This window comes from Lutra lutra, chromosome 2 (assembly GCF_902655055.1).
Source record: "Lutra lutra chromosome 2, mLutLut1.2, whole genome shotgun sequence".
NCBI lineage: Eukaryota > Metazoa > Chordata > Mammalia > Carnivora > Mustelidae > Lutra > Lutra lutra.
In genome coordinates this window covers 8847230-8864264 of record NC_062279.1, presented here as the reverse complement: position 1 = coordinate 8864264, position 17035 = coordinate 8847230, and the positions used below count along the sequence as shown (strand labels likewise).

Below are 17035 nucleotides of genomic sequence, written 5' to 3'. Positions count from 1 at the left end.
AACCTCATGTCCCACGTTCGGTCCACCAGCGAATCCTGTCCACTCTGCTCCAGAGGCAAATGCACTCTGAAGCTACCAAAGCTTCCATAGCTCGCTGTGTTCTCTTCCATGGACCAGAGTGGGGAGCATGGAGAACGCAAGCGGTAACCCCAGCCATGAGTCCTGTGGCGTCCGTCGTGGGGTTCTGGTCAGGCAAGGCCAGGCAAGGCCCAAGCACCATCTTGCATCTGCTCAGTGCCCGGGACGAGGTGCCCCAGTGTCTCTACTTTCAGAAGGACCTGAAAAGGTCTGCTGCATTCTTTGCTCAGGGGCCTTTATGACCCAGGCTGCAAGGCCATTTGACAAATGCACCCCCCAGCAAAGGCAAGAAGCATGAGGCCAAAATGTGGAAAAAAGTGATTACACACAGGGTGCCTGGATGGCTCAGTTGGTTAAGCAACTGCCTTCAGCTCAGGTCATGATCCCAGAGTCCTGGGATCGAGTCCCGCATTGGGCTCCCAGCTCCATGGGGAGTCTGCTTCTCCCTCTGACCTTCTCCCCTCTCATGCTCTCTCTCTCTCTCACTCCCTCTCTCAAATAAATAAATAAATAATCTTTTTTTTAAAAAAGTGATTACACACAATTGTGGCTTGCAGCTGATAAGAGTATCTTAGTTGTCTCATGTCTGTGGTGTTCATAAATTATCATTTGTTGTTTCTTATTCTAAATATTCAGAGTAGGACCAAACTTAGCATTCAAACTTTTAAATATTTTTTTCATAAAGGCCCCTTAAATTGATTTCAGCCCTTAACCTTTACTACCTCAACTTCTAAAATGATCCTAAATTCAGCCATTTTTTTTTACCCCCCACCCCACCCACCACAAGTTGCCGTCATTTACCAAGGATCGTACTGTTGAACCTTGAGCCACCTTGATCGTACTGTTGAGCCACCCAGACGCCATGTCTTCACTCTGGACACACTTACAGTCACTTTTCCACATGGCGACCTCACCATCCTCATAAACCACCAGTCAGTGTATGCCACCCCTCTGCTCACAACGGTCCAGCGGCTTCCCAGCCCGCTCAAAGTCAGTACACCCCCCTGCTACCCAGAGCGATCTTTCAATATCTTCTCTCCCATCAAAACTTCTGAAGGCAACTCATCACACTCCGAAGACACCCAGAACTTCTTGTCATGGCGGGCCAGACCCTCTGCCCGCATTCATTCTGCTCCACTCAGAGCCACACCTGCCTCCGTCTCCCCATAAACAGGTCAGAGACGTTTTCATGCTCTTCCAGTCACCTGCCCCTCCACCTTGACAAGGAATCAGACCCTTTCGAAAGTCTCCTCAGAGACTTTATGTATCTCATACATATGATAATCTCATACATTATCCAAGGACACAGAGCTTCTTCCTAAGATCTCCTCCCACTGGAATAGAGAGTCCCGTGAATAGGTCACAAATACAGGTTAAATGAATGAATTTTGCCCTGCTGGAAGATCATCATTTCCGCATTGTTGAAGGCAGTGGCCATCCCTCAGGCACCACTGGCTTGAACTCCCTGGATGTCACTCTGTCAAACACTCCCCACGGATCTTCCATGGGCGCGTTCTCATCTTTTGATCAGCAAAGTCAAGGTAACCTCTAGGCTCCCCTTGGACCTTCCTGGCTTATCTTCGCACATCCTCTCCGTGAGTGCGATCACTACCAGATTCCACTCTCATCTCCCGTGATCCCAAGGCCAGTCGCGGGGAGGGACTCTGTTCTCAAAAGTCAGACGCTTACAAAACAGGTGGAGGAGAACCGTGTCTCTGAGGAGTGTTTGCACTTCTCAGTGGAGACCAACCACCAGCATGGGAAGCAACTGATTTCTCTTTATCTACATGAAACAGATTGTTTTTTAAGGACAGCAAAGTAAATGTTAATAAAACAAAAAGAGGTACACAAAATCAAGTAGCATTTAAAGAAGGTTGGAATAAAGAGAATGACCAAGTGGCTGTGCAGCTGCTATTTTAGGGGGATCGACTGCTATTCCAGGTTAATCTGATCCCTCACTCATGGAGCATCAATACTTTCTGGGAGCCCCTCCAGAATGTGTTTCTTCTGCAGAAACCAGAAGGAGGTTACCATCGTGAGGCTTGAGCAAGCAGCAGCTTACATCCTCCTTTATTCTTTCTCCCTGTTCTAGCCATGGAGAGCCCAGGTGAGGTCGCCTTCACGGGTTCCAGGCCCCAGGACTCAAGTTTTGATAGTTTTCTATTAATCCCGTGAATTCCACCAATATTCATTTTGGTTACATGACCCACAGATTCCCATGTTTAAGATAATTTGAGCTGGGTTTCTGTCATTGTCCTCAAAAAAATTCCTTTTAAATTATGTTTTTATACATGACAATGGTGTCATCAAACTCTCTTGCCAGAACAAGCCTACCCTACCTAGGTTAACCCATGACAGATTTTGTTCAATTCATGTCTCCCAAGTTCTCTGGAATTGCTCCATCCCCCTCAAAAATCTCTAGGAGCTCAGACCTGCCTTAACAGTTGCCTGGCAAACATCAGTAACTTTTCCTTCACTAGCAAGCAATTCTCAATAACTTTCCAAACTAGATGGCTTTCAGAGGCCTTTTTTTTTTTTTTTTTTTTTTTTAATTTATTTGACACAGAGAAAGAGAGAGCACAAGCAGGGGGAGCAGAAGGCAGAGAGAGAGGAAGAAGCAGGCTCCCCACTGGGCAGGGAGCCCCACACAAGGCTCCATCCCAGGACCCTGAGATCAACCGACTGAGCTACCCAGGGGCCCCACTGAATATATCTTCTTATAGGAACAAAACGCCCTCGCCTTCATGTGGCTCTGCAAATGCATGTTCCTGCCTTTTGTTTTCTTTTAAACCAAGAGCAGAACAAGAGAGAGAGAATCTTTTTTTTTTTAAAGATTTTATTTATTTATTTGACAGACAGAGATCACAAGTAGGCAGAGAGGCAGACAGATAGAGAGAGAGGTGAAAGTAGGCTCCCTGCAGAGCACAGAGCCCGACGCGGGGCTCTATCCCAGGACATTGGGACCATGACCTGAGCCGAAGGCAGAGGCTTTAACCCACTGAGCCACCCAGGTGCCCCCCCCCTTTTTTTAAAATTTCATTTAATTGTTTGACAGACAGAGACCACAAGTAGGCAGAGAGGCAGGCAGAGAGAGAGAGAGGGAGAAGCAGGCTCCCCGCTGAGCAGAGAGCCCAATGTGGGGCTCGATCCCAGGACCCTGAGATCATGACCCGAGCCAAAGGCAGAGGCTTTAACCCACTGAGCCACCCAGGCGCCCCATTGTTTTCGATGAAATTCTATTTCCTTCCACACGGATCTCAAAGGTCACCTTCTCCAGAAAGACTTCCTTGTTCTTCCCACATAGATTTAAGTGTTTCCTCCTCTCGTCTTTCACTACCATTAGTAGAACCTTGCCCTCTGCAGAGCTTCCATTCCAAGCCCAATGGGGTTTTAAAGAACTATTTACTCACTGACTCCCCACCTTAGACTTTGAGCATTTTGAGAGGCTGCACTGTATTTTGTCTTTGTTGTTCCAGTACCTGACGTAAAGCAGACACTAATAAAGAAAAAAGTAATAACAAATGATTTTTTAAAACAAATTTGTAAAATAAGGACTAGTATGGAAAAAGAAACAATAGCACAGTTTCCCCTCAAGGAAAAAATATTCACCTGGATAAATTATGCTAGCTCGTATATAAATTAGAGCCAACAACAGATGGTACAGGCATTCAATAAAGACTACAATTTGGGGAGAACTTCATGAAGGAGTTAAGTAAACTGTACAAATGAAGGAACACGGGGATTTAGATCAATACTGCGGGGCTTTTTGTATTGCTTCAACTTAATTCGAAATGACTTTAACTTAAAATGAGAAAATGTAGTCAACATAAAAAATTTTTTCAAAAACTCATGGAGAAAATGAACAAAATATACTTCATGATAGAAATCTCTTAAGGATAAGGCAAATACTACTGATTTTCAAATGTTTCATTATGTACACATTTTTAGTTGCTTTTCCAAATGATGTCTGAAGCTGAATGCCAATACCTACATCAGAAGTAGCTGAGGAGGGAAGAGGGATTGCAGGGCTCAGAATATTTTCAGTAGAGCAAGTCCTCCCCTAATTCATAGGTGCCCCATGTCTCTTGCAAGGAACCCCTGAGTTTTACAACCTAACTTCAAAAAACCTTTGGAATGGACAATTATTTATATGGTAAATAACACATTTAACAATTTGGAAGAATACTTTTTTTGTTTTTTGGGTCATTTAAGATTTTATTTATTTGAGGGAGAGAGAGGAGAGAGTGAGAGAGAACAAGAGTGGGGGGGGGGAGGGGCAACGGGAGAAGCAGATCCCCCACTGAGCAGGCAGCCCAAGGTGGGGCTTGATCCCAGGAGCCTGGGATCATGGCCTGAACAGAAAACAAACACTTAACTGACTGAGCCATCCAGGCGCCTCAAGAATACCTTTCTTAAAGCCTCAAAAGTTATCAATTCAAGAAAACAATATAGAACATTAAGCATCTGTTCAGTAAACATGAATCCAGTGTCCTCTATCTGCCAGACACGTGTTAAACACTTTTGGTCAGAGAAATGTACACCTATAATATTAAAAATAAGAAACCACAAATCTGCACAATAAATATATTTATACCTAAATACATCACATATACCTCTAATAGTACAGTGGGGTGAGGAAGAAGCTGTGAGAGATTCTGAGAAAAGGAGCTGAGAACAAGAGAAGGAGAGATGAAAAGGAAGTCGCAAAGGGAGGGAGGACAGGAAGAAAGCCACAGACACACTTGAAGGTGCAGGTGGAGCCCTCCCCGCACACCACCTCCAGCCCATCACTGAGCTTGCCATGGACAAGATGGCGCCTCGCATCCCAGGATCCATAGCGGCAAGATGGCGCCTCCTGCCCAGGTTCCACAGCGGCAAGAGGATGTCTCCCGCCCCAGATTCCATAGGGGCATCCTATCCTGCCTTATTCCTAACCACACCACTGTGCTTCCTTGGCTCACTCTTTTCCTCCTCCTCTGGATATTCCCTGAAGCTCAGACCTTGGTTCCTTCCTCTCCACTTAACTTGTGAACGGATCTCTTGAATACTTCACTTAACCACCATGAAGCCATTACCTGCCACCTGGGATGTGGCCCATGATGCATCTCTTCCATCTACTGTTGCTTCACGACACAAAGCTCTTCTGTGCTGCTGTATCCCAACTTTCTCAGGGCCATACAGTGAACATTTCTATTAGTCTGAAACTTTTTACATTGTTCTACATACCAAATCTGTCCCAATTCTTGTTGACTTTTAAAATTCTTTAATTGAAGTACCTATTTTCTTTTCTGTTTCCAGTGCCCTGATCTCAGGCCCGGGAACCCTCTCTCAATGTTACACTGCAATAGCTTCTCTACCTGTGAGGTTTAGTCTCACCATTTCCCACTCACTGAGAAGTCCTTAATCTACTGATTTCCACAAGACATCAACCATTCCCAGAAGGACCAATGTGTCCTATTATTTGATCCCAGTCTATCTGGAAAACTAGCTTTTGCGATCCAACACCTGAGGGACTCCCTGGGGCTTGGCCAGTGTTCCCATCATCCTCCAACATGCCATGCTAATGAATGGTTAGGGTTTGTGGCCGTGGTATGTCTTCCCATTTAACTAATATTTGTTTTCTCATTTATTTAGCCAAAATTCCATCTTTTTAGAGTAAACTTGAAGATCACACTCTTTCTAGATCTTTCCCGCTTTGTGTGTTTATATAAACCTCTAACGTTCCTGAACTCTTGTAACACTTAATGGGCTTCATGTCTGCTCTGGTTATTTTGGCCTATAATCACATACTCCTTTAGATTACTCATATGTGTCCTGGTCTTTCCTAAAGGGAAGTAGGGACTTTTATCAGGGTAACTGTGCATCCATGAAAAGGAAGTAATCTGACCTCTTGGGAACACTGTACACTGGCTCCAAGCAGATACTAATTCCAAGGGACTCAAAATATCACTGTGCTCCACCAGTCAGCGCCGGGGCTTATGGAAGTCAGGTGACCAATGCAGTTGTAGCTCAGATCCATCTCAGCGGGTCCCTGAACCTATCCTCTGGTTCTTTGCCTAGTTCTGGAAGGTGTAACTGGAACAGACATAATCAGCAGCTGGAAGAATTACCACGTACGTGTTTAGTAAGCAGTCAACTGTTTCACCCAAAAGACATGAATTTTGTAAAGACATCTTGCTTAGGTTTTATAATATTACTTCCAAATAAAGCAAGAACTTTGAAGATAGTTGCATTTTTCCCATCATCACTTTACAAGTGGGATTAAAGTGAAACGCTGGATATTAACATATGAGCTGGGGATTTTCTACTGAATCCAGAGGGTCCATACATCATCTATAGCTTACCCAGGTTTTTTGATGATGTTATTTACTATTTCCTTCCAAGGGTTCAAATACCTTTGAATTATGTTCTTATTAATAGCCTTTGAGTTAGCGATTAGGGCAAATAGTATACGTTTAAATTAGATAACTCACCAAATGTCAACATGTTGAGGATTTTCTTTTTGACAGCGAGGGCAGAAATATGTCATTCTGTTATTCTCTCCTAAGCGACACACAGTTATTTTGCAACAGCACTGACAACAGTGAGGACGCTTATAGACCTTATAGTGTTTAGAGATAACAGATCCCGTTTTATGGCACTAAAAACAAACAAACAACATTATAATATTATCTATAAAACAGTGTTGCTAAGGATCCAAAGATACATTCCAGAAAGTCATTTCTGAAAATAATTTGTTGAAAATTTACATGTTTGTACATAAGTCCGTGTAATCTTTTCTCTCATCTGAGAAAAGTTATTGACAAGACTCAGCAATATTTGTCAAACAAGATTTGTGTGAAATAATTAAGCCATTATTTTATAACTTATTAGTATTCAAATTGTTCTTTGCATAGCATTATCTTTTTATCTAAATGGGATGTAAAAGTTCTACAATTTAAAATGTCGCTCATGCTTTTAAGTTTTTTTTAATTAAACGTAATTATGTGGTTATAAGAAAAAGACTAGATTAGCTAGAAATCTGATTATATTTAGAACACTAAAGCTGCTCACTCTCTTTCAACAGACAAAAGCAAAAAAATGTATTGCTACAATGAAAAACTTGAGACCATCCTTTTTTGTTGACCTGACAAAGGCTGCTTTTTCATTTTTAATCTCACAAATTCACTAAAAAAGAAAATAAAAATTCAAAAGCCTTCCTAGCAAAGAATATGTCCCATTTGGTATACATTCTAATTCAAAAGACATTTTGATATTCTGTCACAGTTTTATTCTACTCGTATATATTTAAAGCTTCTAAAAAGACAAAGTTTGGGGTTTATATCAGCACTGTCAAAATCTCAAGGCCAGAAATATGACTTGCCAGATATAAGTTGAAAATTACACAAACAACTTCCATTGATTTAAGCCAAGTATTAAAATACCCAAAACTTAATCTGTCTCAAAAATGGGTAGTGGTCTATAATCACCTTTCCCTGAAAGAGTAAGCAAGCATACAGAATATTAAAATTGCCATAATCCTCAAGGCAGACTTGTAAAACAAGAGGTTCACTACATGAGGCCAACACATAAAGACTCCTATCATACCTGCTATCTGAACATAGTAAAATTAAAAATTTTGAATAGAAAATGGACTGTGGGGGAAAAGAAAACAGACACGTTTATACTTTGCTGAAAAGAGAAACTGTGTTTTCCGAACTGCCCATCCAGGGTTATAAGCATATATACAACTCTCCAAAATTTATAGATTAGCAAGTACTTATTTCATTCTCAAAATAGTCTTTGTGGTAGATAGAAAAATATTATTATCCCATTTTACAGATGAAGAAACTATACCAAAATTATCTAAATAATCTAAACCACACAGGTAGCAAGAGGCAAAATCTGACCGAGTTGAGATATATTTATTCCAAAGAATTGAGTCTCTCTCTCTCTGGAGCTCCTATATTTTACTTTCATATGTCCAAAAATAGAACAAGAGTCTAAGTAAAATGCTAACACAGGTGTTTCCGAACATTGTGTAAAGATAATTAATATAATTATTGGTAGACAAGTTGGACTGACCCCATGACACCAGATTTCTAAAAGTGAATTATGCTGCCCACAGGTCCCTCTCCCTTCATGTACCTCTACACACTGACCCATAGATGGCTACAAACAGCCTTAACATTTTTGGTGCAATCCAAAGGGAAATAGTTGACATTTTACATAATGGAAACATTTTTACTCTTACCCTGTAGAAGAGAATGCTGAAGTCACGTATCATTTTCACAAGGTAATGGGTCTGTTCATCTGTCAACTGACAAACCTTAAAACACAGAAAAACCGTTGAAGACGGTGTCATAATTTGTTACTCTCCAAAAATAATACCAGTTGCGGTTCTAAGAAAACTATATACAGATTTAAAATATATGCATATCTTCTATTCTCACACATCTATTTAATTTCATTAACAATGGCTTCAAATGACAGCACAGATTAAAAAAATACTGTTCTTGTTTATAAATTTCTATTTTAAATCTTTTTTTTTTTTTTAAGATTTATTTATTTATTTGACAGAGAGAGAGAGATTACAAGTAGGCAGAGAGGCAGCCAGAGAGAGGGGGGGGAAGCAGGCTACCTGTCAAGTAGAGAGCCTGATGCGGGGTCGATCCCAGGACCCTGAGATCACGACCTGGGCCAAAGGCAGAGGCTTAACCCATGAGCCACCCAGGTGCCCCTAAATTTCTATTTTAAATACAAATAATTCTAAATAAGTATCTCTTCTGTATGAGACATCTTCAAAGTCCCAGCAATGTGTTTTGGCCCTCGATTTGAAAAACAAAAACAACAACAACAACAACAAGAAGGAAAACTAGAAAGAAGGAAGGGAGGGAAAGGGATAAATCAGCACAGGAATGAATGACCATCGAGGTCACTATCAAGCTTTAAAATGATATACACCCATTAATATCAGGGTACTTGTTAACACCCAGAAGAACTCAGAAATAGCACATATGGAAGAATTTTGTGTGTCACGGTCTGGCATAAATCTCAGTGTTACCCTTGTAGAATTAATTACCATTTGGCATGTGCTTTTTTATTGTTGTTGTTGTTGTTGTAGGCGAAGAGGCAAGCAGAGAGAGGGGGGAAGCAGGCTCCCTGCTGAGCAGAAAGCCTGATGCGGGCCTGGATCCCAGGACCCTGAGATCATGCCCTGAGCCGAAGGCAGAGGCTTAACCCACTGAGCCACCCAGGCACCCCGGCATGTGCTTTCAATGGTGATGCCAGAAAATAGCTTGTCTGATGACTTAACCTTGTTTATGTATGTGAATATATACAAACATCTATATACAACAGAAACTAATTTATCAATAACTATAAAACCTAAAATCACTGAATCAACATAATCATTACAAAAATATTATGTCTATTTTTCATTATTTAAAGTTTAAAACATAAACACTTTAGATTCACAGGCCTGTACCCCTGGGGATACAAATATATGTTTATAAATAAATAAAAAAAAAACACAAAAAACATAAACACTTTGAAACTGAGTATTTCTTACCATATCTTATATACTCTATTTAGTCAAACCTTGAAATGTTAAACTAAACTTTTTTAGTAATTGTGCATGTGATTTTAGGGGGCTAATAGCTAAGCTTGAGAACTATCATTAATTTTTCAGCTCCTAGACATGTGGGCAAATGATCTTTTACTAGACGAATGGCCTGCTGGATATATAGATAAAAAGTAAATTCTCAGTTTATCATAGATAATGACAATGTTCTAAGTAACAGTACTCCAGTTTCTTTTTTCTAAAACCATTTTCCACAGAGGCCTACGTGATTTTAAAAGCTTGCTTCTCATTAAAATTCTGTTTCATCACTCCCATGTTACAGAAATTCACCAGCTTGTTCCAAGAGTCAAAAAGCAGAACCTATCTAGAAAATCATTAACCAGTTTCTTTGAAAACTTATTTCTTATTGATTTGGATTTAAAGAAAACTATCTAGGAAATAATTACAGAAAATCAAAAGGTATCTTTGGACTCGTGTAAAAAAATGATTTTGCTTAAAGAGACCAGCTGGGTGTAGATAAAAGCCATAGAGTTCCTCCCTTGGAAACTAAAATATGCTTAGCCTTCTACCTGGCTTTGGGTTCTAATCTCTGACTTTCTTACAACTTTGCCCTATTAATCATCATTCTCTTTCCTACAATTTTAATCTCTCCCTCTTGACTATTTTTTTGCCCTTATATAAATTAGTTTGTGTCTCTGCAGTTGAAGAACAAGGAAAACACAACAAAACCCGGTCCTCGTCCTGACCACCCCCGACCCCCGCAGATGGTCTGTGTTTTCCCCTTCTTCCAGCAGAGCTTTTACAAGTCCTCCAAATTCTGTTTCCATCTCCCTACTAGTCCCTTATTCCTCAGTCCTTGCTATCCACCTGCCAACCTTATTCCCCCCAAACAGCATTTACTAATGTCAAAGTAGCCATAAATAGGAATACGGGAGTGTGTCTAGTACGTGAATTTAATATGCCAGTTACAAAGAGCAAGTGGTGAGCTTACTTCATTCCTACACCAGACAGATAATTCCCAAATGCCTTCCCTGTGCCAGACCCCACGTTCTAGACGCTTGGATCCCTCCATGAACAAAACAGACACCTCCTTCATGAGAGACTGTGTTGGAGCAGGAAGAGACAGATTTTAAGTAATAAATCTAACAAGTACAAATGAGGTTATATTAGAAAGTGATCAATGGTACGGGGACAATACAAAGCAAAGCAAGTGATAGAGGACGGGGATTGGGAAGTGGGCAGGGGAGGAAGCACACAGCAGTTGTAAAGGAAGTGGTCAGCGTTGGCCGCATTGAGTCGCGAACAGAAACAAAGACCCTGAAAGTTTTTCTTTGGGGAGAATGTTTTATGGCAATAAGATTTACGTGTTCCACGTTGCTCCCTCAACAGCATCTAAAAATATAGAAATCATTTTAAAAAATGCTCATGACCTACTTTAACAGCTGGGTGGAGGCCACTGTCAAAGAGAGCTTCATTTCTGATGATGTTCCCCACCCCAGGCAACACTTTCTGGTCCATTAACACATCACACAACATCCGTCCTTTCTGCTTCTTAACTTCACTTTCTGCTCTTGAGAAAACTAAATTTAGGGAACATACATCTAATTCTTCCATCATTCGTACTCTCTGTTGGCTTTCTGTGGAGTTTCTGTAGCAAGGAATAGAAAACACATTAATCATAAGTCGAGTTATAATTTCGCAAAGTGTCATTTAGAAGGAGCTTTGATATAAACACTTTCTGTTAATTGGGGTGTGAGTTATACCGTCCAACAATGAAGACCCTATAGATTATTTAAAGGTGTGTTCAAAATGAGGTTTTATCAATTACAGATCATTTAAAAACATCTATCTATCTCCACATTTCAAACCGCAGACCCATCTCTGCAGTTTTTCAGCTGCAGTACATTTCTTTTCTGCTTTACCTGAATTCTACTGATGAGTCAAAGAAACAAATCAGATCTTTGGTGAGCTGTAGTTCAAAAACAGGAGAAACTCCATTTTATTTTTATGCTCAAGTGGATTAATCATGATGGAGCCTTTCATTCCAAAATGAATCCTGAAACAAAATCAAACCCAGTTCTGAGTGGCAGAAAGTATAATGTGTATCTAATTTTTTCCCCTTCATTTCACTTTTTGGATTATAAGCAAACAAATGTTAGTCAAGATAGGCACTTTTAAGGGGGGAAAATGTAGCCAATATTATATCTTTTTCTGTTATGGCTTTGTATCCTCATAAAACTAGAAGATGTGACAATTCAGTTTTTCAAACCACAAATAAAATAAATTCCTAGAGAAATAATAGGGTCTGACAATAAGCCCAAGAAAACATACCCTGTTCTTCTTTTCTTGTCAGATACAGTACTTTTATTCATGGAACAGTCTAACATTTCAGCTTTCTCTCAGATTCAAAGGCTTTGGATGAGATGAGGCTAAATTTAAATTGCCTATAGTTGGTTTTTCTTTATATATATATAAATTCTACAAAGCCACTAACATTCAAATTCTGTATTTCTAGCCACAATGGATGGGAAATGTTTACCTACTCCAAAATGATATCTACAGTTTAAGACACTCTTTCCCTCCCCCTTGCTCTGGGATACACAATGAAACAATTTTTTGCAAAATCGGATGCATCCAAAGAGAAGAGAACAAGTCAAAATGATATTGTCTTCAGTTCTTTTAGTTTTCTTTTACCTTTATATGTATTGGGAAGATGGGATTTATAAATATTTACGGTTAGCTTGAAAGCCCCAATGCAGTGATGAAAAATTGATAACCTTTCAGTTTTTATAGGATTGATTAGCATGTCCAGGAAAAACAAAGAAAAAGAGAGAGAGAGAGAGAGAGAGAGAAAGTGGTTTTGTGGACCTCTGATGATGAAGATCAAAAATGATTCTTGAGATGAAATAGTGTGTTCTGCCTTTCAATCCTTCTCCTTCTAGCTTTGTTGAGTTAATAAATATGGCTCTTTGGGCAGCAAATGTTACTGCAGTGTGCTTCTAATTCCAAAGCACCATGTTATAGCATTGTACAAGGTTAACCAGTCTAACTTTAAAAATGTGGGTTTTAAACTCTGTGTGCCCTACTATCAATCATAAATGCATTTTACATGCCCCATAGTTCTTGACAGGAAAAATGTGTGCCTGTAAGTACTCCATAATTTAGCTTATGGAAGTTCAACCCCAGTGAAAGGTGTACAACTGGCATGCCCAGAAGCCATCATATCTAAAATCTTTTCAGCTGCATGGCTCATAAAGTGGATTCTAAATCACATTCTATAATGAAACTGCATCCACATAAAAAAAATCTCAAAGGTTAAGACCCAAATGAAATGCAGGAGTAGCCCCAATGAGAACTCTGAATCAAATTAAGTATGCTTTTTCTGGCCTCATTAAATCTATTCAATTTAGAAGAAAATGTGCATAAAAACCACAATTTTTAGTTTATTCTTATTTATTTTATTTTTATTAAATAGCAAAATGTTGTGATAACTGAGCCCCAATATATCAACAAATGTTGGGTTTATTGTTAAGTAACTTTCATATTAAACTAAGAAAAACACACCAGTATCGTGGAAATTTTTTGGCATAGTAACATCTGTACTCTTGTAACAACTGCCATACTGATCCTTCATAGACTGGGACATAGGTTCATATCACTTTTACATTCAAGAGTTTGATTTGCTTTTCAAGATTCCTCATTATAATCAACTTAGTTTAAGAAAATTTTATTAGATCCTTATTCCTAACTCTTTACCTTATCAAATCCCTTCCATCCCCAGCCCAACTGGTCACTTAAGATCATGTACTCTGCATAGCATGACTGCCTGCCAATAATGGGCATTAGGCCCAACTCTGAGTCGGTGTCTTGTCCCTTCCTCAGCTCTTGTGCCTTGGCATAGTTGAACTGGAAATGGACACCTGAGTCAAGCTAGACCCATCAGTATCCAGTACCTGGATTCATCTGCTTTCCCCTGATGAATTTATGGATTTTGGCTGCAGACAAAGCAGTTTCCCATTAGTACTAGGAGATCCAACATGGGAACAGTCTTTGGGAATGTTACCCAACATGGGCAGCAGAGAAGCCAAGGGAGGCCTGTGTACAGGAGGGAAGACTGCAGCAGATGTCAATGACGGACAGAATAAAAAAATGCAGCGTCCTCACAAAAAATAGCTTTTGCTTCCAATTCTGCCTGAAATCCGACTTCAGGTAAGATACCCCATATTCTTATAAGAAATAATTACTGAGCTCATTTGAGTTGGGCTTCTGTCACTTGCAACCAAAGTTCTAATATAAAAATTATGTCCAAACTAAACACTGAAGTGATATTAAGAAACTGCCTCTAGTTCAAAATCATTTCCTAAAACAAATCAATAAACAAGACGTGATACTATTTTAAACACCAGCCACAGGCTTCCAGGTTATCAGTATAAGAATGACCAGAGCGATCAAAACATCCTAAAACAAACACATCTGGCATAAATAATGGTGCTGTCAAGGTTCATCTCAGGGATGACTAAACATACACTGCTAATAAGGCAACTGTTTATGAAAATTATCAAGTGGTCAAAAGTGACCTAATAGTGAGTATAAAACAGTTGAATGTGATTATTGTAAAGCTTATGTCAGAAATTCAAAGAAAAAAGTTACAAAACAATATGGAATGAACCGTGTTAAAAAGGAAACAGGGAGTTCTGCATCTCCTTAGGGTACAGAAGCTCGAAGGGCATAGAGCTCCTCTCCCAACATGAAGAGAAAAGTCATATTATTTACAGAATCATAAATTCTCTTGAACCCATCAGAGATGTGAGGCTGTAGGCAGCAAGGTGAGCTAAATTCCAAATGGTAACAACCTCCTCCCCCCTTCATGTGTAAAGGCAGACACCCAAATTATTTTACCTGTGACAGAGTACAGGCAGAAGAGCCTGTAAAAACAGATAAGGAAACAGCTCAAATTATTCACAAACTTCTAAATATGGAATGTGGCTAATATAACCACTTAGAGTCCCTGGAGTCCCAGACACAAGGATGGGCTCCCATGTAAGCCCTTTTCCATGGGTGTGCACCCCTGTGCATGAGAAAGATGTGTCACGGGAGGGGACTAACAGAGCCATCCTCAGTGGCATGGTGCTGGGCTGTAGCCAAGGGAGAGGTACAAACAGAAAGCCCTGTGTCCCCAAAGGAATAACAGGAAGCCTTGTGCACACACAATCTTGCACCAGGCAGCAAAAAGGAGCAGGCGGTCATGGGCGAGTGCAGGAAAGTCTTTGCCACCAGGCTCAGGCCAAATGCACTGCTGCTGAGGTTATGCAAGCAAAAGCATCCATCGTTAGGGGTGAGGCAGGCCATCAGCTTTGTCCTTCAGTGATATGCGGAGACATCTCTTCCCGCTGAGAAAGAGGAAGGAAACTCTCTTTTACTGGGGCCCACCCACACATAGAACGAAGAATTTGACTGCCTTGGGGAGGAAAAGGGTCAGTGGCTCTCAGAAAAGTGTAACCCTCAGGTCCATGTGCACAGGGCCTAAGATAAAGGCTAGCCTAGAAGAATCCTTTTCCCCGTCATGGACTTCTCACTGAATAGCAAGCAACAGCAGTATCCCACTGGGGTGGGAGTGGGGATGGGGAGCGAAGCGTGTGGAGAAATCCCCTCATGGTACATATACCCAGGGTCTGCTAAAAGCTGAGAGTAGAGGACAGAAACACAGAGAACCAGTCCCAGCCACACCAGGCCACACTTAAGGCACAAAACAATTGGAGCCACTGAAGTTTCTGATGTTGCTGGTTTCTGAAGCCGACTACAACACAACAAAATCCGAACCAAGCTCGACTGCTCAATCCCCTGCCCTAATGACCTGATAGAAGAGGCATTACTATTTTTGAGGTTAAATATTACTTAATTTGGTCTCTACTGTTCCTCTAAACACAATTACCTAGAATTTAAAAAAATTATGACACATAGAAAAATAAGATAAAAATTAAACAACAACAAAGGGACTCGATGTCAAGAGATAAAGCAGTCAACAGAGCCAGACCCGAAGATGTGCCAGATGTGGGAACTATGAGGCAGATATCCTAAAGTCAACTTAAGTAAAATTATGGTTGTCAGTTGAGAAGAATACCATGCCAGGTCAATCTGCTATGATAAGGTCTGTAACTTTCCATAACCACTATAGTGCTGCACATGCATTTTATGCTAACATGTTTCCAGACTTTTATAACCTTGCACACAGGTGTGGATAAATCTACACAATCAGAGCCAAGGCAGGCCATGCACGTATGGCCAGTTGCAGATGCTTCCCGTTCATGATAGTTTTCTATATGCCTTCAAAAGGGATATAAGAAACTGTCAGTAACCAAGATCCAACAAATCTACATCTAGGAATTTATCCTAAGAAAACATCAAAGTGGTAAAAGATACACACTCAAGGACGTAACGTCCTTCAGAGTTTTTCATTAGAGTGAAAAATGGGGCAAAGTGCTAATCAGTAGTGAAGATATCACGGTCTGTGCATATGTAATATAAATTATGTATGAATATGTGGTATATACACAATTTATATTTTATCTATAATATTTACAAAAACTGTTAAGCATGTCCTCTTTTGGTGGTAATAATTACGGGTGGTATTTATTTTTGCCCTTAGACTTTTGGGAACTATCAGGTACAGAAGGGAAAGCCAATGAAAAAGCTAAAGACTTCTAGATCTTCTCCAGTTACACATAAAAGCATCACGGTAACTGAAAGAGAAAATAAAAATTTCAAAATTTACCATTTTAAAAACTAAAGATGTTTAATTCTTGGCTTGCAGATTACTTTTAATGGTTAGTTTTCTTATTTTCTCTTTCTTTCTCTCCTCCTTCCTGCCTTACTCCTCTCCTTCATTTAAATTGAGATATCCTTGACATATAACATGAGTTTCATGTGCAAAACATGATTCAATATTTGTAGACATTGCAAAAGGATCACCACAATAAGTCTAGTTAACAACTGTCACCAAACACAGTTACACTCATTTTTTCTCGTGATGAGAAACCTATAGGTTCTATTCTCTCTGCAACTTTCAACTCTGTGGCACAGTACTGTGAAACATGGCGGTCCCCATGCTGTAGTTACATCCCCATGACTTACTTATTTCCTATCTGGAAGTTTTTGCCTTCTGATCATGGTCAGTTTCCTTAAATTGCATGTGACAGAAACCCAATTCAACAGGTTTAGGCACTAAGGAGTACTTAGTTGCTCACAGGATCTGAGGGAGGGTTGACGAATCAAGCTACAGGAAAGGAAGGAAAGCAGCTAGGACCAGGAACGGATGGAAGGAGGGGCTAGAAGGTTTTTCGGATTCTCGGCTTTGTGTAGGCTGGTTTTATTTTCCACCACCTCACAAGCCAAGGA

General features: G+C 40.2%; 1 protein-coding gene across 1 annotated transcript in view; it reads right to left on the bottom strand.

Moving 5' to 3' along the window:
- Nucleotides 1-17035, bottom strand: part of NEIL3 (nei like DNA glycosylase 3) — a 52617-nt gene that overhangs the window by 17635 nt on the left and 17947 nt on the right. Inside the window, 5 exon segments of the mRNA XM_047714247.1 lie at nucleotides 6552-6718; nucleotides 8312-8386; nucleotides 11075-11288; nucleotides 11563-11641; nucleotides 11644-11696. Of these exon segments, the coding sequence (XP_047570203.1) occupies nucleotides 6552-6718; nucleotides 8312-8386; nucleotides 11075-11288; nucleotides 11563-11641; nucleotides 11644-11696 (588 nt within the window).